The following is a 23597-nucleotide window of genomic DNA, read 5'->3' on the forward strand; positions in this document are numbered from 1 at the left end:
CCAGAGCTAAAACCAGATTTTTTTGTGGTTAGAGTTGTGGTCAGGTTCTTTGCTGCGGTTTCCAAAGCACGTGGCCGTGCAGCGTTGGCTTCGATGCAGCGGGGTGCCCGAGCGCGCCTCTGCTCCCTCTTTCCCTCGCGTGTTTCTATTTCACGAGTGGCACGGCACTCTCTTTCCTCGTGGCAAAAGGCAACCGTTCTCAAAGCGCCGTGTTCACGGGGCCAGTAACTGGCCTCAACAACAGCCGCTCTGCGCACATGGTGCCATCTTCAACAGCAGCACGATGCCCACCAATTATCAGGGCAGGGACGAACACACACGCACACGCACACACGCGCACACACGCCACACACGCACACACGCCACACACGCACACACGTCACACACGCACACGGCGTGTGCCCCGGGCCTCGCCCCGCGGGCGCCCCTCCGCGGGGTTGAGGCGGATGCCCCCAAACGCGGAGCGCGCGTCTCTCGTGCACGCGCGGGAGACTCACGCGGTTTCCCTTGGGTCCCGGCATTCCGTTCGATCCGCCCTCACCGGGCATGCCCTGCACACCAGGGGCTCCGGGGCCTCCGGGAGGCCCGGACGGGCCCGTGGATCCCTGCACATACGCACCGGACACACGCAAACACGAACGGGAAGCGTGAACTCTTGGGGCACGCGCGGCGGGCACGGCGAGCAGCGGCCGTCACTGCCGGCGCGGCACGCGCACGGCGTGGCGCGCCGACGGCACTCTGCCCGGCCACGTTTGTCTCCTCGGTGCCGAGGTTCCCACCACCCCAGGTAGTGAACTTTAGGCTTGTATCCTTGAAAAGGCTCGGGGCCTCGTGTAGGTTTAAACTATACTGGCCAGAGCAGGGAGCGCTGCCGAGTTGCTGTGGCTGCTATCGTGGCTGGGGCGGTGACGCGGGCCGGCTGGAGCGTGTTCCTCGCTTGTCGCAGAGGCTCGCGGTTGTAAACCGGCCGACTGCCATGGATATTACTGCTAGTGTATTAGCCGTAACATCCTTCGCACCTTCGACCTTCACACGACACGTTAAAGGTCCGTCATTGTGTGCCGGCGTCACGGTCCAATTTTTTTTCAAATTCAAAAATCACACCGCAAATGACGCGATTGGAATCACACGCGGAAACATCGCCCCCACTGCGACACTTCCGCGGACTGCGTCTGCGAACCGCAGCAGTGCCTTCCTTCGTGATAGCCTTGCAACGGCACCAATACCAAACGTACTCAATAATTATGATGACTGTTATTATCAAGTGGGTGGGGGTGATTGTGTGAAACCGCTGCTGCTGCCGCTACTGCGGCTGCTGGCGCGGCTGGTGGCCTCACCTTGGCTCCATCGTTTCCGGGGGATCCAGGGGCTCCAGTGGCGCCGGTGGGGCCAGAAGGCCCACCCTCTCCCCTCTGTCCCGCAGATCCACGCTCGCCCTGCAGCCACAGCACAAGCGGTCGCTCAGTGAGTCACGGCAAGGGGCGCTACCATCTCCACTGGCGCCATTCAAACTGCTCGCAAAGATTCTCGACCAAAACAGTCTCTGCGTTCTCTATAGATGCGACATTGCCGAGCAGAGACCGGCATGAGGCCCGGTCTTTGGCCTAAATATCATCAGCAATGTCATATTGCCGACGGCACCATGGCGAGAGAGAAAGCGTCGGCTGTTGACGAGTTGATTCTTATTCACCGCAGGTCGTGAGTTTGAGAAAGAATCTCGCTCACGCCGGGAGTGGATTGCACGGTTCGGAACGCGGGGGCCACGGAGGCACCGACGGGAGGGACGCCATCACCACGCCGAGCGAGCGAGCGCTGTGCTCGACCTCGAGGGCCGTAGAGATCGTGACAGCACGAGGAGAACTCCCGTGGCTAACCCGATAGTTATTGTAGAGTTATCACGCCCAGCATGTGCTGCACGCTGAGTGTGTACGCTGCGTGCTGTGCGATGCTGCACGCTGAGTGTGTACGCTGCGTGCTGTGCGATGCTGCCCGCTGAGTGTGTACGCTGCGTGCTGTGCGATGCTGCACGCTGAGTGTGTACGCTGCGTGCTGTGCGATGCTGCACGCTGAGTGTGTACGCTGCGTGTTGTGCGATGCTGCACGCTGAGTGTGTACGCTGCGTGTTGTGCGATGCTGCACACTGAGTGTGTACTCTGCGTGCTGCACGATGCCGCACGGTAGCCGTGCGTCGGTGCAGTCAGGGCTCCTTACCCTAGATCCAGACGGCCCGGCTCCTCCAGACTCACCGGGGGTTCCCTGGGAAAACACGGCACGGCGTTTACTCCGAGATCCGCTCACACCCGAACGTCCCGATTCGGGTCTCGCCCTGGCTCACACAGTGCTCCCGCCTCGCCGTGCGGGTGAGCGAGCGTTCACATTCCACCCGGCGTCGGTGTTTTGGCAGTGCAGAGGGCAGAAGAGCTCGGCCTCCGGGCGAGTTCTGATCGACTGTTGGTCGGAGGATGTTCACGTGATCACCGCTAGCCCATGCTGTTAATGCAGCCGAGGTCTTATTGATGCTGCGTTGGTGTTGAACTGGGGCTGGTCGGGTTGGATTGCAAACTTAGAATAGATTGAGTTGAATACGATGACGTAGCTGGATTGTGCGGTGGCCAACAGAGAGCAGTACAACAATCGCATCATTGTACTTGTGGGCAGAACCAAATAAAAGATCGAGCAGTGCTGTACATGTACAGCTGAACATGACAGTGTGCATCGTGGTGTCGTGTGGACACCATCCTCTTGCGAAGTTTTGATGGGAAGAGGATCACAGTAAAATTATTCAATTAACTGAAGATATCCTGAAGATATTCTACACAACTGGTAAACTTTGTATTCACTGACAACCAGAGTGGAATGAATTTCGTTCATCAATAACAGCATCGCTCTGTTTGCGAATCTCAAGCGTTCGACTCAGACGGGTGATCGTAAAGCGTCCTCGTCAAACGCTCAGCCGCCAATGCTGCGAGCTCCCACAGCCCGTTCAAGTCCACGGTGCGATGTGCTCACAACGCTCGACAAACGCCGCTTCACTCGACTAAAACACTCCGATGCTGTGAACAGTTGTGGCAAACTGAGTTATGATTATTCTTTAGTTCTTATGTCACAGGCCTGACAAGAACACTGAAGTGCGACTGCCTGGCGAGGGCCTCGATGAGGAACGTTACCTTCTCTCCTGGCGACCCAGCCTCTCCGTGAGCTCCAGCCATGCCGGGCAAACCCTGCGGGAGCACACAACACGGAGTGAGCATCGTGCACGCCACACCGGCACCATCCTGGCACCAGGGTGGTGCCAGTATACATTCTGAATTTAGATGTTATTGTCTTGTGGATCGTTCACATTGCAAATAAAAATGTCACGTAAATAACGGCGACCTCGCAGGGAATATGAATTGGATGTTTTGTTGAAGGTAAACATTGACACGCTGCTGTACCTGGAACCCGGGGCCACCTGCCGCTCCCTGCTCTCCCTTCTCGCCGGAAGCTCCCTGGAGACACACAGACCACGCGCGTCACACGCCGCACGTCACACACGCGCGTCACGCCGCGTGTCACACCGCGTGTCACACCACGCAGTCACACACCAGTCATACCACGTGTCACACCGCGCGTCACACCGCGCAGTTACGCACCAGTCATACCACGCATCACACCATGTACGTCACACACCTGTCACACCACGCGCGTCACACACCTGTCACACCACGCGCGTCACACACCTGTCACACCACTCGCGTCACACACCTGTCACGTGGTGTCGATTGGCGGTTGCGGTGCGTGCGGTGCGTGTGGTTGCGTTGCGTGCGGTTGCATTGCGATTGGTGCGTGCGGTGCGTGTGGTTGCATTGCGAGTGGTGCGTGCGTTGCGTGTGGTGCGTGCGTTCACTCTGCGTGCGGTGCAGCCGGACTCACAGCTGGTCCGGCAGGGCCGGGGGCGCCGGTGTCTCCGTTCTTGCCAGGGTGTCCCTGTGTCAGGGGGGAGGAGCGGAGCGGCGCGTCAGATTGAACAGGCCTCACCTCCGCCATCGTCGCCGGTCACAATTCTTAGCGAACGTGAAAAGTCGACAGAGCTAAGCGCTCGTTACGTTATCTGGAAACGGCTGGGAGTCATTTCACCCAACAGCCGATATGCGCAGATCACCTTTAAGAATGCAATTTGAATCTAAATAGGTTATCGGACTCTTATTGAAGCAACAATCCTTTCTATGAGAGCAAATCAGGTGCACAGCGCCAAGTGTTTTACTGCAGTTAGGAAACGAGATATGATTTGTGTAACAGGTGACCGAGTTACAACGAGACATTACACCTCAGGACCAACTTAATCCAGATCACTGCCCTGATTGGAACCCGGGGACCAGTACTGCTGAGTGGGTCAAGTAGGAGCGTCCGCCAGCGCGTGACACGGAGACCAAAACTAGCTTCTCAACCCCCTGCTCGTCCACGCCGGCGGCGTTCATTCCGTTAGGGCGGTTGCGGACAATGCGGCTCGGGGCTCTGGGTGCGAGGAGAGAGAAGCTTACCACGCCACCGGCTGGGCCCACATCTCCACGCTCTCCCGACTTCCCTCCGTCTCCCTGCACGTGCACGAAGAACAACACACCGTCAAAACACATGGATGGCAACACACGCCATGCTGACACATGCAACCGTACATCGCACACACCTTCACGGATACGGCAAAACATCAGGCTGGTCAGCCACAGATTTGAATGCTCACGCAATAATTTACACTTAATGAGTACATCTCTTGGGCCCAAGAAGAGGCCCAAAAGTGAGGCTCCTCGGTGGGAACACCGAAACTCGAGCGACTCAGAAGAGGGCGCGCACGGAGAAAGGAGCACCCGGGCAATGAAAATGGTTCTTGGGTTTAAACTGATCACGACATACCATCCTTGTAATGGCGTGCCATGTTATGGCACTTAAGAATTTGTCATTATTATAACGTGCCTAGTTTTATCACAAGAACAAGTTATTTCTCAAAAACTGCAGACCACCAGAGGTGTGAGGCCTGTGCAGCCACTGTGGAACCCAAGAGGCAACGGAAACCCCAAACCTCGGCCCTTGGGCCCCTGCGGGCGTGCACGACGACCACGGCGGAAGGAGCCGGAATCAAAGTGACGTCTCCCCGAGCCCCGAGAGACCGCCGTGTGCGGCGTGCGACTCACCGGAGAGCCACGGCCTCCAGGGAAGCCCATGACTCCAGGCTGGCCACGTGGTCCAGGGGGACCGGAGGAGCCTGGGCTGCCGTCACCACCGACGGGGCCCTGTGCGCGGCACACACGGGAGGGGAGGGGGGGGGACGTTACGGCACCCCGCGTCACACCCGCAGCTCTCGTCAGAATCTCACGCGAGCCGTTCCGTGGCGAAGAGGGTGGCGGATCCTCTGTGTCCGCAGCAGCTTTGCCAAATAACTATATAGGCGATGAGAGGGAGAGAGTGTCTCCAGTGCACGCAGCTTATGCTCGCTGGAATGGCTCGCCTCTATCACAAGGACGCATCGCAGCTGCTCAGGGGTGCCATGTTGACCTGGGCGGCCAAGTGAGGTACAAACGTGGGGACTGCTAAGACTAAAAAGATCGCGGTGCGGTCACACCGTGGTATCTGGCGACAAATGGCCATTCGGAACGTTCCGTGAATCTCCAAGTGCAAGCTAGGCTCCGGTGAGAGCCTGCGTCGCCTCGTTGCCAGGGGCGCGTGCGGCACTGTCTCGGGGCGAGGGCCGCCTGTGAGTGCTCAGCATCCCTCCATTCAGCTCACCGCGGGTCCTGTCTTCCCATCTTGCCCGGGGTTTCCTGGGCTGCCGGTCAGACCCTGTGAGAGACATCCGCGTGGGAGACATCCGATGTGTTAGCTCAAACAAATCGCGCGCGTCACCTCGCGCCATTACAGCCAGCGTAAGAAATCGAACAGGAATGCGTGTATAAGCACAATGTCAACAACGCACGTATAATAGTTCACATGTTCTGGCAATGAGCCTACGAAATGACATCCTGTCAAGTGATTGACAAATAAAAAATCGTCTGAAATCTAAAACTTTTCAGGTAAGCACTTGATGGGTCATGTTTCGTAATTATTTATCGATATATTACACTTGTTTACCCTGGAAAGCGTCACCGAGTCTCAAGATTCTTTATCAGGAGGGCCCTGCCAAGGTTCCGCAGTAGGAGGGCGATGTTGTGGTTGCTATTTGTAATCCCTACTGAGTTATTTGTAAGTTGTTGTGGCATCGGGATGATTGGCCAATACTAAATTTCGATTGAAAGCTTTCGTGACTGCAGGGATTCATCTTCTTGGTTCTTTCGGTAAAGTCACGTAGAATGGAAATAATAAAATAATAGTAAGTTTTATTTTATTTATTTTATTATTTCCATTCTACGTGACTTTACCGAAAGAACCAAGAAGATGGCCAACACGAGTTACGTTGCATGGTTTATTTTTTGGGAGGAAACCGGAGAACCCGGACGAAAGGCACGTACAACAGAGGGAGAACATGCACACTCCACACAGAAAGGCACCCGAGTCTGGAATTAAACCCAGGCCTTCTTGCGGTGTGGAGAGGGTGCCAGACGAGCTACGGCGATGAGGTCTCCCCTAGCCGCGAGACGTGGGAGGGCGCGAGGCAGCGGCGCTCGCGCTGGCTCGGCACGGACTCACTCACCCTGGCGCCGGGGATGCCTGCTGAGCCAGAGATGCCGGGCTCTCCAGACTCTCCCTTGGGCCCAACGGGGCCTCCAGGCCCAACCTCCCCACCAGCGCCCTGCCGGAACGCACGCACGCGCACACGGAAGCTTCCTAACCATTCAACCAAACGATTTCACGCCGAAGGTGTCTGGTGCCTCCGAACCCACGACACCGTTGCTACACTGCTGGGTCTGTCCAGTGACCTCCTGTCCGCGAGCCTTCGACACTTCATGTGGCACAGGCGTCGTCGTGATGTCGCCGCCAATCGGTGGCGAACGGCAGCTGCTGTTGTTGTTGTTACAAGTGCGTTTGTGGGTGTTTGTGTGATTCCGTGTGTTTATTGTTGTTATTATTATCATTATGCTGGTTTACCAGGAAAGCCTTTTCCAGCAGCAACCTGCACAGGTGTCACGTTAGGCTGCAATGGTCGCTGTGTGTGATCCAAAATGAGGACATCTTCTGGTAATTTGGACCATGACATCGGCACGCAATGGCCTACTCTTACAGATAACATCAAAGGAACTTTAACGTCCACCATGAAGCAGCCCTCAGTATTATTACTGCGGTAGTTAGACACACAGTGATAACCGGGGCGGCCACTGGATCCGAACTGCTCAACCTCTGTGGGGAGCGTCAGCATAACGGTTAGCATGTTGCACTATGAACCTGGCCAGCCAAATTCGATTCCCGCTCATGGCCAACATCAGCGACGATTATCTGAACCGGTCCTGAGCCTCCCCTAGGTTGACTCAGCCTCAAATGAGTACCTGGTGCAGTGTGTAGTAAACAACGCTACTTGGGAAACAAAGGCGGCCGGGCGTGGTGCTCCCCACCCACTCCCTCGTGTGTCGTTTCGACCTTCATAGGCGCTTGCTAGCAGCACTTACCCCAACAGTCTGGTTAAGGATATATGGGGGAACGTTGTCTTCGTGTGTGAGTGTCGAGCGCTGTCGGTGCTCACCCTTTCACCCTGAAGGCCATCAGCACCTGGAGCTCCTGGAGAACCGCCAGACCCCTAGACAGACGCACGTAGCAGCAGCAGCAGCAGCAGCGGCGGCAGCGGCGGCACAGCGGATGCACGTGCGCATTTGACAAAACTCGTCACGAGCAGGCGAACTCCGAACTTTCAGCAACTCGGTCCTACAAGGCTGTCTATCACGAGCGGGAACACCTCAATCGTCTTCTTTAAAAGGCAAAGGCGCAGCCCTCAAATTCCCTGCTCCCGCCACTGCTGGCGGAGAAGCGTCCACTGGAGGGAGCTCTCGGGAACCCCTATAGAGGGTGTTTGGCCGGCTTTTCCACGCTGGTCAGACGTCTTGGAAGAGGTGCGAGCCCCACACTTTACCCCACGTGACCCACCTGTGGCGACCCCATTCACACTGCTGGGTGGACATACGCAAGGGGGGAGATTTAAGAAACTGCCACGCCAAGAGGTGTAACCGGTGACCTCTGCTGACCTTCACACTGCGGTGGACCTGACCTCAGGTACAACAGGACAGGTGCCGTGGCTCTCACGTGTTATTTATTTCTAAACTTTTATTTGACCAGGGGAAGGCCACTGAGCTATTAGCTTTTTATCAAAGGCGACCTGGCCACACGCAATAGCTCATCGAAGTGGCTGACATCATCACACGTGAGAACTCATAGTCGGAGCCAAATCATCTAAACGCACGTCTCAAAATGTTGAGGGTAAAACTGGACGAACCCAGAGATATATCCACGCAACCACGCGGAGAGTGAACACGCAAACTCCAAATATACAGGAGTCAGGGGCCGGGATCGAACCCACGCCCTCCTGTCGCCACTGCAATGCCCCTTTCTTGTTCATTGTTAAAATCTAACAGTTGCGGCCCTTGATCTCGAGAACAACATTCCCAGTGTAACAGTCGACGTCAAGTGAAATGAGAAGCACTGCATCATCAGCTTTGCGGAGTGCGTGATCAGTGGCCTACCCTCTCTCCAGTCGGCCCTGGGGGCCCTCCCGGTCCTGCCTCCCCGCGAGCGCCGCGACGGCCTTCAGGTCCTGACGGGCCGGGGGGTCCGGCGGGTCCAGCAGAGCCCTAGGGGTGGGGGCACGGGGGGGACGAACGGGGGCGGTCAGAGGTCACGCGGAGCGCGCTGTGGGTAGCGCCACATCGCTACGGACGCCACCTCGAAGCCTGCGGGCCGAGTGCGGAGCCGTGAGGCGGCAGCTGTAGGAGTCGAGCTGCAACCACGCGGCGTGGGAGTTGTTTCGAGCTAAACTGATAGAAGCTCGGAGCTTGATTTGCCACGGTCTGTCGAGAGACCAAAGAGGCTTTGCAAAACGATACAAATTAATCAGCCTCGTTGTAATCCGCGCACAGATGTGGGCTATATTGACGCGTACGAGAACACCGCTGACGCAGCACCTTCCACCGCACGTGGACCGCACAGCACGAGCGTCAGCGGCTCAGCAGCGCCAGCGGAGACGACTGTCGCCCCACTCTAAACTGAGCCTCAGCTGATACGACAGCAAAGTGAACCCTGCCAATAATTCAAATTATAATTCTGATTTGTATTTGATATAACACTGCCCTATATGCTGGGGCATATCACAGCGCTTCAGCATCACGTCCCATCTCAAACACGTGAAAGGGCATCGCCCGTAGCAGCTGAGGGCACAAGGTGACTCGGCACCTGACAGGCAGTCATCTGCTGTCAGTAGGGGGCGGTGATTGTGGCTGTGTGCAACCCCTAATTTGCAGCAAGCGGTACATGTTAGAACTTCGGAAATTTGGATCCCGATGCCGGCACACAACGACCTTCCCTTGCGAACGACGTCACGGGATCTTTAACGTCCACTGTGCAGCAGACGTCGCGTGGCATCGCTATGGCGATTACGCCCACAGTGATTACCAGGGCGGCCGCTCGATTTGAACCTCTGCAACAAGCGGGCGCCACGTCACCGCCGCTGCCAGCAGCCGAGGGCCGCGGGGAACCGGACGCACGACCGGGCGTCCCCTCGCCATCTGGTTTGTTATTGTCGTTATTGTGTCTATGCATCACTGAGAACACCACGGTCGCTGACGACTGACGATCCCTCGTGTAGAAAGCGTGTGCGCTGTACCCATGGTGAGGAAGCTTCACTTAGCGTGAAGGTGCCACAGGTTCGCGTGCGGGGCTTCAAAGCCGGCGACCCAAATTCAATTCCCGTTCATGGCCAACACCGGTGACGATTTTTTTAACCGGTCCTGGGCCTCCCCTTGGGCAACTAATTTTAGTACCTGGTGCGGCGTGAAAACATCGCCACTGGGGAGACAAAGGCAGCCGGGCGTGGTGCTGGCCACCCACCCTGTCATGTGCCGTGCCGGCCTTCATAGGTGCTACTCGCTAACAGCACATGCCCTAACAGTCTGTTACGGGCTGTACGGGGGATCTTTTTCTTTGTGCGGACAGCTCCACCGGATCAACCCGAGCGAGCAGCCGTGGCGTTTGTTTGAATCCGCGACGTGGCGTTGCCCGGCGCGCTGGCAAGCGAGGCGAGTACTCACGGGGTCTCCCCTGCCACCGGACTCGCCCTTGAACCCTGGTGACCCGGCCTCGCCCTGCACGCACACGCGGGGGAGGGGGGGTGTGAGCGCTCCTGTGAGGCGCACGCTCCGGCCGTGTCGCGCCGCGCGGCGTGCACGACCCACGCCGAGGAGTTCACATCCCAGCCTGGGGTCTGTTCAACCCGTCACCGTCAGGGGCGGTGAGCACAGGCGGTGAACATCACGTCTGGGACCGTGAGAGTGAGGATGAGAGTGGGACGAGAGACGTTGGGGTCTAGGAGCAGGGCACAGGGGAAGGGAGCAGGAAGCGTTTGCGTGAGGGAAGCCGGTGAGGGGGATCCAGGAGAGCCGACGTTCCGGGTCGTCCGCTTCGAGGAGGTGGTTGCCGGGCGACGGAGACCGTAAGGCGACGAAGCGCCGGCCAGATCCGGCGACCGTGCCCGGCGAGCGGCCCAGCGTGGGAGTGAGGAGCGGCGAGGGGCGAGCGAGCGCACGGGAGGAGCGGTGGGGCGGGCGAGCGCATCGCAGGTGCGGTGAGCGTTAATCGGTGAGTGCGTGATGGGTGTGGTGAGTGGAGTGAGCGTGAGGTGGTGAGTGTGCAATGGGTGTGGTGAGCGAGGACTGGGTGAGCGCTGGGCCCTGCTTACGTTCGCTCCCACGGGTCCTGGGGCTCCAACGCCTCCGGCCGGGCCGGGGGCCCCGCGCTCTCCTGGGAACCCTGGGGCTCCCGAGCTGCCGGCGTTTCCCTGCAGACAGCGGACGAGAGCACAAACTCACACTCCCTGCCTCACTCTCCCTGCCTCACTCTCCCTGCCTCACTCTCCCTGCCTCACTCTCCCTGCCTCACTCTCCCTGCCTCACCAACACGCAAACTCCAGTCACCCTCGCAGCATCGAACAAAGGAGGTCACTGCATCGCGCGCTTTCAGATGCGCTTCTGCGGTCGTCTGGAACGCTCTTCCTTCCGATATTAGGAAGCCCCTGGAGCTATGCACTTTAAAATTTAGTTTGAAAACTAATTTCTTTACAACTGCTGTCTTGTTTAGTTTGCTGTCGTTCCCAGCACCTCCAATTAGCACGGGTGGCTACGTACGGTGCGGGAGAAGTTCAACATGCACACGTACACACACACGTATACACACACACACGCACACAAACACACGTACACACACACACACGTACACTCACACACACGTACACACACGTACACACACACAAAATCCCAACCCGCTTGCGTTTTCATCGCGAGGTCGTTTTTACAACGGTGCAGGCAGGTGAAGCAGCATCATCACACAACTGACCACATTTTTAATGTATCGAAACTACGGAACTCCCAAAAGATTATGAAGGAAAATATATTTAAATAACTTTGTACGCGCTCAGGAAAATATCGACGTAGGCTCGAACATCAGTGGGAAGCTGTGACACAGGCCAACAGCCCAAGATATCAATCACGTGAAGAACAGCCACTCTCAGCAGAATTCTAACCATGTAAGAGTATGAACACATGCTGTGTGGTCCTTATCTGCATTTCAGCACAGATTGCTATGTACTTATTGCAACATTCACATTCCTGTATTCAAATAAAACTATCAATGTGTATGATTTCAGAACAGTATTGAGTCCACGCCATAACTATCACGTGGGCAATGCACATTCGAGGAAATTCGGCTTTGCTAAATAGACTAATAATAATATACAAGCTGCAAACAACACGAGTGGCAGGGCAGCAGTAGATAGGTGAGAAACACGTGGAGAGATAACCGAGGTGGAGGAATCTGTGCAGTGGACCCTGACAGATGCACAGCGCCCGAGGCGGTTTCATTAGAATGAGGAGACGATGTAGGTGAAGGTGGTGGTGGTGGCGGTGATGATGATGAGTAGCAGCGTGTGACATGGCAGATCCAATGCAGCCGACGCGCGACCCCTGCTTGTACTCACAATCTCACCCTTGTGGCCCTGCGGTCCGTCAGAACCTGGCGTGCCCTGTTAGGAAGAGAGCGAGGGGTTAAACGCGTTCCGGGGGCCGGCCACTTCCAGCCAGGGCGGCCCTGTGGCTGGGTGCCCACGCACGCCGAGGCTCGGCTTGGCGATGACTGCTCCCAACGGCGTCAAGGTCGGCCTCTGGGCCGGAGGCCTGTGAAGGATGCTGCTCGGCAATTGGAGGCAGTCACTTCCAATATGTGAAGTGCCGGGTGGCTAAAACTTAGTGAGTTGATACAGTGGGGAGGACACGTGGTGCATCTGCCGGTCATCTCGGTCAGTGAACCCATAGTGCCTGAGTCGGTCCGGTGATATCCTGTCAGCGAGCCTTCGATACGTCACGCGGCCTCAAAATACACCCAGCTTGGCATAAGTGCTGTGGTGGTGTCAGCGTCGCCTAGCAGCGAGGGGCGGATGCTGTGTGTGTGTGTGTGCGGATGTTGTGTGTGTGTGGATGCTGTCTGTGTGTGTGCGGATGCTGTGTATGTGTGTGTGGATGCTGTCTGTGTGTGTGTGCGGATGCTGTGTGTGTGCGGATGCTGTGTGTGTGTGCGGATGCTGTGTGTGTGTGGATGCTGTGTGTGTGTGTGTGGATGCTGTCTGTGTGTGTGTGCGGATGCTGTGTGTGTGCGGATGCTGTGTGTGTGCGGATGCTGTGTGTGTGTGTGGATGCTGTGTGTGTGTGTGTGTGGATGCTGTGTGTGTGTGCGTGCAGTGGAGAGGACGTACAGCAGGGCCAGGAGGGCCGCTGGGACCCAGGGGGCCCATCTCTCCACGGCCGCCAGCGCCTCCATCGGATCCACGGGGGCCTGGGGGACCGGCATCACCCTGGAGACAAGCGGCGGCGCCATCAGCGTCAGACACCGTGGTGACATCATCACCACCACACATAGCGACACCATCACACACCGTGACATCATCACCGCGACCCATAGCGACACCATCACACACCGTGACATCATCACCACCACACATAGCGATACCATCACACACCGTGACATCATCACCGCGACCCATAGCGACACCATCACACACCGTGACATCATCACCACCACACATAGCGACACCATCACACACCGTGACATCATCACCGCGACCCATAGCGACACCATCACACACCGTGACATCATCACCGCGACCCATAGCGACACCATCACACACCGTGACATCATCACCACCACACATAGCGATACCATTACACACCGTGACATCATCACCACCACACATAGCGACACCATCACACACCGTGACATCATCACCACCACACATAGTGATACCATCACACACCGTGACATCATCACCACCACACATAGCGATACCATCACACACCGTGACATCATCACCACCACACATAGCGATACCATCACACACCGTGACATCATCACCACCACACATAGCGACACCATCACACACCGTGACATCATCACCACCACACATAGCGACACCATCACACACCGTGACATCATTACCACCACACATAGCGACACCATCACACACCGTGACATCATCACCACCACACATAGCGATACCATCACACACCGTGACATCATCACCACCACACATAGCGACACCATCACACACCGTGACATCATCACCACCACACATAGCGACACCATCACACACCGTGACATCATCACCACCACACATAGTGACACCATCACACACCGTGACATCATCACCACCACACATAGTGACACCATCACACACCGTGACATCATCACCACCACACATAGCGACACCATCACACACCGTGACATCATCACCACCACACATAGCGACACCATCACACACCGTGACATCATCACCACCACACATAGCGACACCATCACACACCGTGACATCATCACCACCACACATAGCGACACCATCACACACCGTGAAACCATCACACACTGTCACACAATCACGTCTTAAAGATTTTACTTCCAGCGAGCTTAGTTTATTTCTGTAAAATAATTTCACGTGGGGTACTTGGTGATTAGTAAGGAGGCACGCTTGTGTGTCACCTGAGCGGGGAGTTTCCTCTGACTACCTTAGATCTTTGTTGATTAGACGATCATTATTGACTGGTCATGTGAGACGAAGGCACACTAATAGCCTAGGCTCCTTGAGGTTTGTTTAATGTAGTTTTAATGAATATTTGTACCTCAAGACAGGTTGACCAAGGAACATTTGCAATCATCCTAGCAGATCTGCAGGGTACTTTGTTAGTCCTCCCATCATGCTGTGATGTCCACAGACTTGAGCCGAGACTGCCCTCGTCATAGGGACTAAGACTGTCCTCAACTGGCTCTGGGTCAGTGGCAGAGAAGAGCACAGCCCCCGTCGACGACGTGGCCTGGTCTCAGCTGCCAGGGCCACAGCCAAGATGTCACGCTGCTTCTTCCGACACAGCCCACGCGACCGCGCCCATGGGAAGTGGCTGCCTTGTGTGCGTGGCTTTTAAAACGCAGCACGCAAAGGACACATTTTGAACCAAGCGCTCATGAGTTGATCTGTGAACATCACCTTATAAAAGAAAGCCACCCCTCAGATACCGTTCATGAAGGCCAGAGGATATAAAACTTCCCAGAGTTTTTCATCTGCAGCCGCCCCGGCGGTCTGGAAGAGTCTGCCAACTGAAATTCGCTCAGCCGTGACGCTCGGTGCTTTTGAGATTGGACTAAAAAACATTCATTTTCTCTTCTGCGTGAGTTTTAGTTTTATCCGTGCCATCCGCACTTCCATCTCAACGTTTTGCTCAATATGGCGCGTCACAAATCTTGGACTCATCGATCGAAAGCCTTTGTGGAGGCCAAGTGAAACCACCGGGGCCCTTTCTCGCCTCGAGGTGTTGCTACGAGCGCGATCGTGTTGTGAGAGGTCAGAGAGGAAGGCGCCGTGCTGTGAGACGCGGTGAAGACGAGAGGGGCATTACCTTGGCGCCTGGGCCGCCTGGGAAGCCTGCAGCACCTGCGGGTCCAGCCGAGCCCTGTGAGGGCACACGCAGTCACACACAGGGCACGTGCGGTCAGCCACGACTCGACAGATGTCACCGCGGTCAACTCGATCCTGTCGTGAGGATTGCGACGTGTGCGGTGGTCTCTGGTTGAATGAACCCCGCAGAAGATGAGTCACTGCTTCCACTTGTTACTGTGACCATGTTGTCACATGGACACGTGGACACATCCCCACTCGGAGATGCTAAGAGCCTGCAGACAGGCAATGCATTGCTTCACCATGAATCAACAATAACACTTAGCAAACCCTTATGGGTGATACATTTAGTCCAAGATTTTCTTAAATTATGGTGCATTTCATTGTAAAATAGTGTATTACCTATGCCTTGAGATATTTTTTTAAATGTTTAAATGCGGGCCAGATTAATTTAGAGTGGTGTAGCCTGGGGCCTGCGATTTTTAGGGACCCTACCATGAGTAAATAAATGCAGCTTTAGAACGGGTGAAACACATTAATAATCACGAGTGGGTGACGTCACTCCACATGTACACCCCCCCCCCTCATGAATAATCATGAGCAGGTGACATCACACCACATCGAACAGCCCACCACATTAAAAATCATGAAGAGGTGACGTCTTCCAAATGGACACCCCCCCTCTCATTAATAATCATTAGCGGGTGACGTCACTCCACATGGGGGGGCGAGGCACCTCCTCCCCCCTCCTCGGCGTCAACTCACAACCCTCACTACAAAGGCAGAACCCTCACGTCACGTGATCTCCGTAACGCTCGAAGTCAAAATGACGTCATGATGAACAAGGGATTATAACCTTTAAATTAAATAGGTCTGTCACCGCGCCCTTACAAATTGCACACGAATGGATGCAATGAATATCACGTCGCGGATTTTCGCTTGCAAGTTTCAGATTTACTGCAATACACCCGCCCTTGGACGGGCAAAAGGCGAGTTGAACATGATGTGGCCTTGCCGCCTGCCACCCAGGTGAGAGTAAAGCAGAGCAGGATGGTAGGGTCACTCACTGGGGCCCCGGCGGCTCCGGCCTGTCCGTCATTGCCGCGGCCTCCCTGCGGGGACACGGACACGCGCATTAGCCCACAGCCCGCGGGCACACGGACTGCCAGGGTAAGATGGACAGACACCATGGGTTAAACATCACACGCATTGTCACAGAGATTCCATAATATTCATATTTTAGTTTTTGTTGACATTTAATCGCGTGGACGTAGGAATATATTTGCTTTCATGCATTTGTTTTTGGCCGTAAATACAGTTCCACATGGAGCTGGGACGGCTATGTCAATTAACCAACAAAACATTGGATTCGACTCCTGTACTGGCTTTGTGGTTGATTACTGCGGCCCCTTAAGATATGGGGGTCACCCTCACATCCTACATTTGAAGGCAAGAACCCCCTAACCAGCCAAATCCAGCATGACGTGGCTTCTGATAATGATTACGTCACGAAAGTCCGCCCGTCACCTCCCGTCCAGCGGCACACACGGATGGGAGGTTGAGACTTTTACTGTCAACGATTTTCATGTTATCCAATGAGTCGAGTATTTGAACCAACAATTGTGCGTGCGCACGCGTGCGATCGTGCGTGCGCACGCGTGTGCTGCAAGAGCAACGCATCTCAACAAAACCAAAGTAAGTGAAAATGTAGGCTTTCACTTTCGCTAGAGAGGTCCCATCAACGATGGGTTGGCATCGGCAAATCGATGGGCTTATTGGGCTGTGCGCCTGGCCCTTAGAAGGAAGGGCTTCAGAAGCTATTACCTTTAAATAATCTCTCAAAGCTCTTGACTGGGTATTCAAAACTGATCATATAGCAAAACGTTGCTATACCTCCGCATGTCTTCATCGTCATCAATGATCGCTCATGCACACTCAGGGGAACCCGTACTCGCGGAGAGCGCGTGGAGTGCTCGGGACTTACGGCCGGGCCGCTGGGTCCGGGGCGGCCCCTCTCTCCCGGAGAGCCACGTCCACCCTGGGGCAGAGCGCACGGAGCGACAGCCACACGTCACACACAGCCACGCGTCACACGCAGACACGCGTCACACACAGCCACGCAGTCGTCGTCCCGCAGCAGCACCACCACCGACGTGTACATGTGTGGCCGTATCAAGTTCTGTGCTCGAGTACTGTGAAGGGAAGCGACTACAATCTCGTGCGCTGCGAGCGTGACACGTGTGAAGACGCGGTGAGAGTGGTGCATGTCAGGGTGTGTAACGGCGCTGGCCTCTGGCTCGCGCCACCACAGAAACCTCACAGCCGTCCTCTCCGCTATGCCCGCTGCCACCCACTCGCCAAATAAATAGGAAAAATGTTTAGAGTACTGTAGTGGATAACATAATGTTATACTGGTAGGAACGAAGTGAACCAGCCTACAATAGATTATATCGTCCGTCCGTCCGTCCGTGTAGCAACATCGCCCCCTACTGCAAACACTTGGCATGACCCTACAAAAACCTTTAGACTCAGTGACGCTTTCCTGGCTAAACAAGTGTAACATTCCCTTATAATTCCCTCAGATAGCTTTTAATTAAAACATTTAAATTAATTAGGCTTTCCTGGCTAAACAAGTATAACATTCCCTTATAATTCCCTGATGCTTTTAAATAGAAACATTTACATTTTAAGCTTTTACATAAATAATAAAAACATTTAAATTAAAAATTAACTCACGGCGACCTAAAGCCTACAGCTAGGCCTAAAGCCTAGAACTAGGCCTCAAACTCTCCCTTCGTATCGTACCCCCGCGTGTGTGAAAGGGAGTTAATGTTTAACAATGTTACATTCCCTGATGTTTTTAAATAGAAACATTTACATTTAAAGCTTTTACGTAAATAATTAAAACATTTAAATTAAAAATTAACTCACAGCGGCCTAAAGCCTACAGCTAGGCCTAAAGCCTAGAACTAGGCCTCAAACTCTCCCTTCGTATCGTCCGATTAGGTGTAGCAACATCGCCCCCTACTGCAAACACTTGGCAGGACCCTTTAGACTCAGTGGGGCTTTCCTGGCTAAACAAGTGTAATAATACATTATGTTTATATTCTTTGGTTATTCATTCCTACCAGCCCACCCCGCAGGGTCCTGTTAGCTTACAATACGGAACTAAAGGTGACATTATAAAGTCATGAATACGATACAACTGACTGAGAAGACTAGGACTGCCCGCTAGTATTTCGCATATGGCGAAACTATGGCGATGAATTTGAATTTCCAATCATGCGTCTGCAACACATTACAAATGACAATACAATCCTGATCTACCAATCACTTGTAATCAGATCTACACTCATATATTGGTCGTGATCACATCTGGTCAAACTCACACCTCCCACACAAGTGTGCGAACTCCTATGTGAGCCAACTCTGGTATCATACACACCCCGATGTGTGTGTGCGCTATTAAGTATGTACGTTCCTCTGGCGTGGACCTGTCTCTCCATAGAATTAACAATTTATTACAATAAATGGGTTCGGTGAAGCACCGTTGTGTTGGTTACATGACGGTCGTGACCTGCAACTGGTGACGATAGAAGGAGCCCAACGGAAGCATTTCAAATCCTAGCTCCAGATTCTCGATGTCTCAACCAGCGCCAAGGGGCGCTCGCCCCGCCGACTCTCAAGACACGCGGCACGCGCTGCCTGGCACGGTGGCGATGTACGGAGTGCGCAACTCACAGAAATGCCCACGACTCCGTTCGATCCAGACGTGCCAGCCTCGCCCTACCGAAGGTGAACAAACAGGCTGAGTGAGACAAGCCGGGCGCACACAACAACACAGCGTACTGTGAATGTGGGACGGGTGCGCACGCTCCGTGAGCCGGGATGGAGAGGCAGCACTCACCCTGGCTCCTGCGGGGCCAGTGTCTCCCTTGGCTCCGTCGTTGCCGTTGAATCCCTGCGAGACAGAGACAGAGAGAGAGACATAGAGAGAGAGACAGCGCCCTGTAGAGCTGTCCCACTGCCGCCACGCACTCACCTCTCGCGTTCCCTCCAACAGCAGCAGCAGCGGGACACTGCGAGCCGGCTCTGCTGTCAGCTCAGCCGGCTCGCACCGTACCCGTCGTGGCTCTCTGTACCAGCCCCCCCCCCCCCACTAGCGTGTGCCCTTGCTTCAAGGGGAGGTGGGGGAGCGACACACACACTCACGGAGTGGGGCGCGACACGGGCAAAGTGAACCTGTGGACATGTCACAGCCCAACGACGCCATCTGCTGTCTCTCTCTCTCGTCTGTCGCCTGTCCTGCTCGAGCCCCCCTCGCCCGCCGCAGCTGTAAAGGGCAGCGCCTCTTTAGGTGATGGGGAACTTAGAAGTGTGGGGGGCAAGCACCCCCTGCCAGCCACGGCGCTGTGGGGGTGGCTGAGTTACAGCAGCAGGTCGCCCGATATCTGTAGCCAACTCTACTTCATATATACTACAGAAACAAGGGTTGTTTATTCTCATAAAATAACCAGTTATTTCATTAACACATTTTCACTTGTTTTTTTTAGTTTTTTTCCTGGAGAGTTCAGTCAACCTTTGACCATCCACAGCTGAGTGTTGACCAGGCCCGGCCCAAGGGACAGAGCCCCCTGAGCCTTGAGGAGCCCCCTGGGTGGCATTGCCACGGAAGCGAAGCCCCAACTCGCAATGGTTCATATTCAAGATGACAACACGCAATGGGCGTGAACGCGTCGCGAATACGACAGCATTTCAATTCGCTCTGCAGAAACACCGAGAATATTTACAACCCAAAAGATGACTTGTTTACACGTCTAACCTTCTCAAGCTAACGGGTTGATGTGCTGTAATCAGCTGATTGAATGAGAGTAACACATCGGTTTAACCTGTTTAAGGCTCAAGATGAAGACAATGGAGATTTGTTTTGTTTGCTACTTATAGTTTGTGAGCGCATACTCAGAGCTGTTAGCCGAGAACAGGCGTCAAGGATTGCCTGGGAGGTTATTCGCCTCGTCACATGAGCCCACCACATTCTGCCATCGGCCTATCACGAATGGACGACTTTGAAAATCAGATATTATCATTGACCGTTGAAGATTAAAATAAAATATTTCTTATGAATCAAGTGGTTGATTGGAATGACTGAAGTATGTATTGCTGTTTTATTCTTGAGCGGAAGTCAACACTAACGTGTATTTGTTTTCTGACTCCAATGTAACTCCTGAGATTGCATACCCGTCAACCCACATGGTTTACCCCGTGTTCTTGTTCAGGGATATTTAGTTTTCAGGGCCATACGACGAACAGCCGTTTCGATACGGGCAAAATAAATTGTCTATTTGTTTGTGTTTCTCCCTTGTGATGGTACTTTGTAGGATGAACCTTGAGATGTATAAGGGCACGGGGTGGCCAATAAGGTCTGAATTGGTCTGTAATAAGATAGGCACTGATAAGGGGTTGACAGGTATGATAAGATTGCCATCCTCAAAAAAAAGTACAACTCCACAATCGAAAAGAAGTTCCCGTTTTCTTCGGCAGTCCACGTGTGAAAGAGCACGCGTGGCATTGCGCAGCCGTGTGTTGGTGGCACTCACTCTGCTGCCCTTGACTCCAGGGAGACCTGGGGTTCCTGGGAATCCACGGGGTCCCTGGAGACACAACAACGACAGTGACGTCCCATGAGAGAGGCGTCTTGACGCGCACAGAGCCCTCGCCCTCCAGCACGACGAGGCAGGGCCCCCCAGCACCAGATCGCTCTACGCACTCCAGCAGCTACGCACGCGGCAATTACAAAGACCCCCCGTATAGCGCCAACACACTTCTGGGGCAGGTGCTGTTAGCGAACACCTTCGAAGGGCGGCACGGCACACGAGGGGGTGCGTGCAACTCCACTACCACCACAACATCGTCGCAGGCTATTTCCTCGCAATCAAGGATCATTGTCTTCAAATATAAAAGTTCGATTATTATCTGTGGGGGGGGGGGGTGATTATGGGGGGTGAGTGGGGGGGGTGAGTGGGGGGTGTGAATAGGGGGGGGGTGAGTGGGGGGGGGGTTAGTGGGGGGGTGAGGGGGGGACCATCGCAGGGCCAGGCACACAGAGCGCACTCTTCTGTTGTACTCTACTATACTGGACTTCTATGCTCGCTACCTTCAAACAGCACTGACCAGCGCGGTGAAGTATGGTCCAATAACCCCCCGCGACCCACGCAGCGTCATCCAGCAGCGAATTGGCAAACAAGGGACTGAACACGCAGTAGACGTACAGTACGTCAGGGGAAAGAGTATTGACCGTACTTCTTGCTGTTTAAATTAGTTCAACTATCTCCTACCTCCACGTTCACCAACTCGTTTTTGTGGGGAGCAATGCGTGTGGTGCTGGGGGGCTGGGGGCGGGGTGGATGGTCTCACCTGTGCACCTGGAAGTCCCCGATCTCCGGGCCGTCCTGGCCTGCCTGGCTCACCCTGCAGCAGAGGATGGACGCGCATCGTCACAATGCGTCACTCTGACACCCACCCACCCACCCACTAACCCGTCACTCTGACACTCACCCACCCACCCGTCACTCACCCACCCACCCACTAACCCATCATTCACCCACTCACCCACCCACCCACCAGCCCGTCACTCTGACACCCACCCACCCACTAACCCGTCACTCTGACACTCACCCACCCACCCGTCACTCACCCACCCACCCACTAACCTATCATTCACCCACTCACCCACCCACCCACCAACCCGTCACTCTGACACCCACCCACCCATCATTCACCCACTCACTCACCCACCCACCAATGCATAATTTACCCACTCACTCACCCACCCACCAACCCATCATTCACCCACTCACTCACCCACCCACCAACCCATCACTCTGACACTCACTCACTCACCCACCAACCCATCACTCTGACACTCACTCACCCACCCACCAACCCGTCACTCTGACACTCACTCACTCACTCACCCACCCACCAACCCGTCACTCTGACACTCACTGCGCGACGGCCACCTACTCGCACCCAGCATATGGCCTGGAGGGCGTGCTGGTGTGGTTGGGACTATGTCTGTCTCATGGCGAATGTGAGATATTTGATATTTATGTGTGGGTTCTGCTTTATATGTTAGTGTGCTGGTGTGTATGTGAGTGTGCTGGTGTGTGTGCTGGTGTGTGTGTGCCAGTGTGTGAGTGAGTGTGTGCTGGTGTGTGTGAGTGAGTGTGTGTGTGTCAGAGTGTGTTAGTGAGTGTGTGTGAGTGAGTGTGTGAGAGTGTGTGAGTGAGTGTGTGTGCCAGTGTGTGAGTGAGTGTGTGTGAGTGAGTGTGAGTGAGTGTGTGTGTGTGTGTGAGAGTGTGCTGGTGTGTGTGTGAGTGAGTGTGAGTGTCCATGTTGGCGTACATCCTCTCCGTTCTTGCCGCTGAGCCCTGCGGGTCCAGGAGGTCCGGCTGGGCCCTGCACCCCACGCGACATTGGCACCGAGTCACTCCTCAACATCTCCGCTCTCACGCTCATCGGCACCCGTCGCCATGAGTTATATTCTCGCGTGCCTCGTGATATTCGATGGGAATTCGAAAGAATATCAGCACTGATTACCTTTTAACATCATCGGAGTTTAAGAACTGTGGGTAGCTAGTGAGCGAGCGATCGATGGTTCAGTATATTTTGTTTCGTGGTCTGCTGTTGAAGCTGCCGAGGTGTGGATGGCGAGGTGTGAGACACCCGTGGGCACCCGTGCGCGTCGCCTCATACTCACACTCGGTCCGCTCTCGCCGGGCTCTCCGGGGCTGCCTGGGTATCCTGGTGGACCCTGCGGGACACGGAGGGAAAGGAACATCACGGCCGTGCATTCTCCGGTGGGCGACAGCAGGCGGAGGCCGCGGACTGGGAGGGTACCGCGTGGCCCTGCGCGACGTCGTGGGGACACCTCGTGGCTGCGCTACGGATCACGCCGAGTCGGAGGCAGCGGCAGCATCTTGAGTGGAAGAGACACCGCGGTCTCTTCCCCTCGTGGACACGTCTAACGATCTCACATCAGCGCAGCTGCACGTCGAGGCCTGTGTGAAACTTCCAAATCGATTCCCCCATCCGTGCGGAAAATCTGAAAGAGATTTGGCTTTTGCCCGCGCGTCTCGATGCGCAAAGCGACAAGTCGATGGACGTAATGTTACCCGGGCAATGCTTTGTGGGAGCCCCTCAAGACAATCGAATGGGCGCTGTGGAATTCAACATGCAGAGTGGCCTCCTGCGTGTCGCCCGGAGCCAAAATTGAAAGTTTAACTGCCGCATTGGCACCAATTGAGTTTAAGACAATTCAATTGCTGAATAAATATAAACAAACTAAAGCACATTTCCAACGAGGGTGTGTCGCATTTTAGCCGTAATGTTTAGAGGGCAGGTTTCCTCAGCAGTGGTCGAGCAGGGAACGCCGAGCTGACGACGAAGACTCCGGAACACGCGCAGAGGGCTCGACCCATCAGGCGCTGGGTTCATGGGGCCCACA

At 54.9% G+C, this 23597-nt stretch overlaps 1 protein-coding gene across 2 annotated transcripts in view; it reads right to left on the reverse strand.

The window, feature by feature from the left end:
* The window catches only part of LOC144721098 (uncharacterized), a 38978-nt gene extending 15752 nt beyond the window's left edge, over nt 1-23226 (reverse strand). The window contains exons 1-25 of one of the 2 annotated variants that reach the window (XM_078598470.1): nt 22851-23226; nt 22496-22549; nt 21506-21559; nt 20689-20742; nt 18999-19052; nt 18833-18877; nt 17076-17129; nt 16159-16203; nt 15093-15146; nt 12905-13003; nt 12134-12178; nt 10841-10939; nt 10194-10247; nt 8634-8741; nt 7643-7696; nt 6659-6757; nt 5758-5811; nt 5166-5264; nt 4521-4574; nt 3913-3966; nt 3435-3488; nt 3168-3221; nt 2212-2256; nt 1338-1436; nt 498-605 (exon numbers count right to left, since the gene is read on the reverse strand). In XM_078598470.1, the coding sequence (XP_078454596.1) occupies nt 498-605; nt 1338-1436; nt 2212-2256; nt 3168-3221; nt 3435-3488; nt 3913-3966; nt 4521-4574; nt 5166-5264; nt 5758-5811; nt 6659-6757; nt 7643-7696; nt 8634-8741; nt 10194-10247; nt 10841-10939; nt 12134-12178; nt 12905-13003; nt 15093-15146; nt 16159-16203; nt 17076-17129; nt 18833-18877; nt 18999-19052; nt 20689-20742; nt 21506-21559; nt 22496-22549; nt 22851-22931 (1674 nt within the window). In that variant the 5' untranslated portion in view covers nt 22932-23226. Of the gene's footprint in view, nt 1-497; nt 606-1337; nt 1437-2211; nt 2257-3167; nt 3222-3434; nt 3489-3912; nt 3967-4520; nt 4575-5165; nt 5265-5757; nt 5812-6658; nt 6758-7642; nt 7697-8633; nt 8742-10193; nt 10248-10840; nt 10940-12133; nt 12179-12904; nt 13004-15092; nt 15147-16158; nt 16204-17075; nt 17130-18668; nt 18813-18832; nt 18878-18998; nt 19053-20688; nt 20743-21505; nt 21560-22495; nt 22550-22850 lie in introns of those variants that run through there. The other variant, XM_078598471.1, reaches the window with a different exon arrangement.
* Nucleotides 23227-23597: the final 371 nt, after the last annotated feature.

Source organism: Lampetra planeri, chromosome 10 (genome assembly GCF_965212315.1).
Source record: "Lampetra planeri chromosome 10, kcLamPlan1.2.h2, whole genome shotgun sequence".
Lineage (NCBI taxonomy): Eukaryota > Metazoa > Chordata > Hyperoartia > Petromyzontiformes > Petromyzontidae > Lampetra > Lampetra planeri.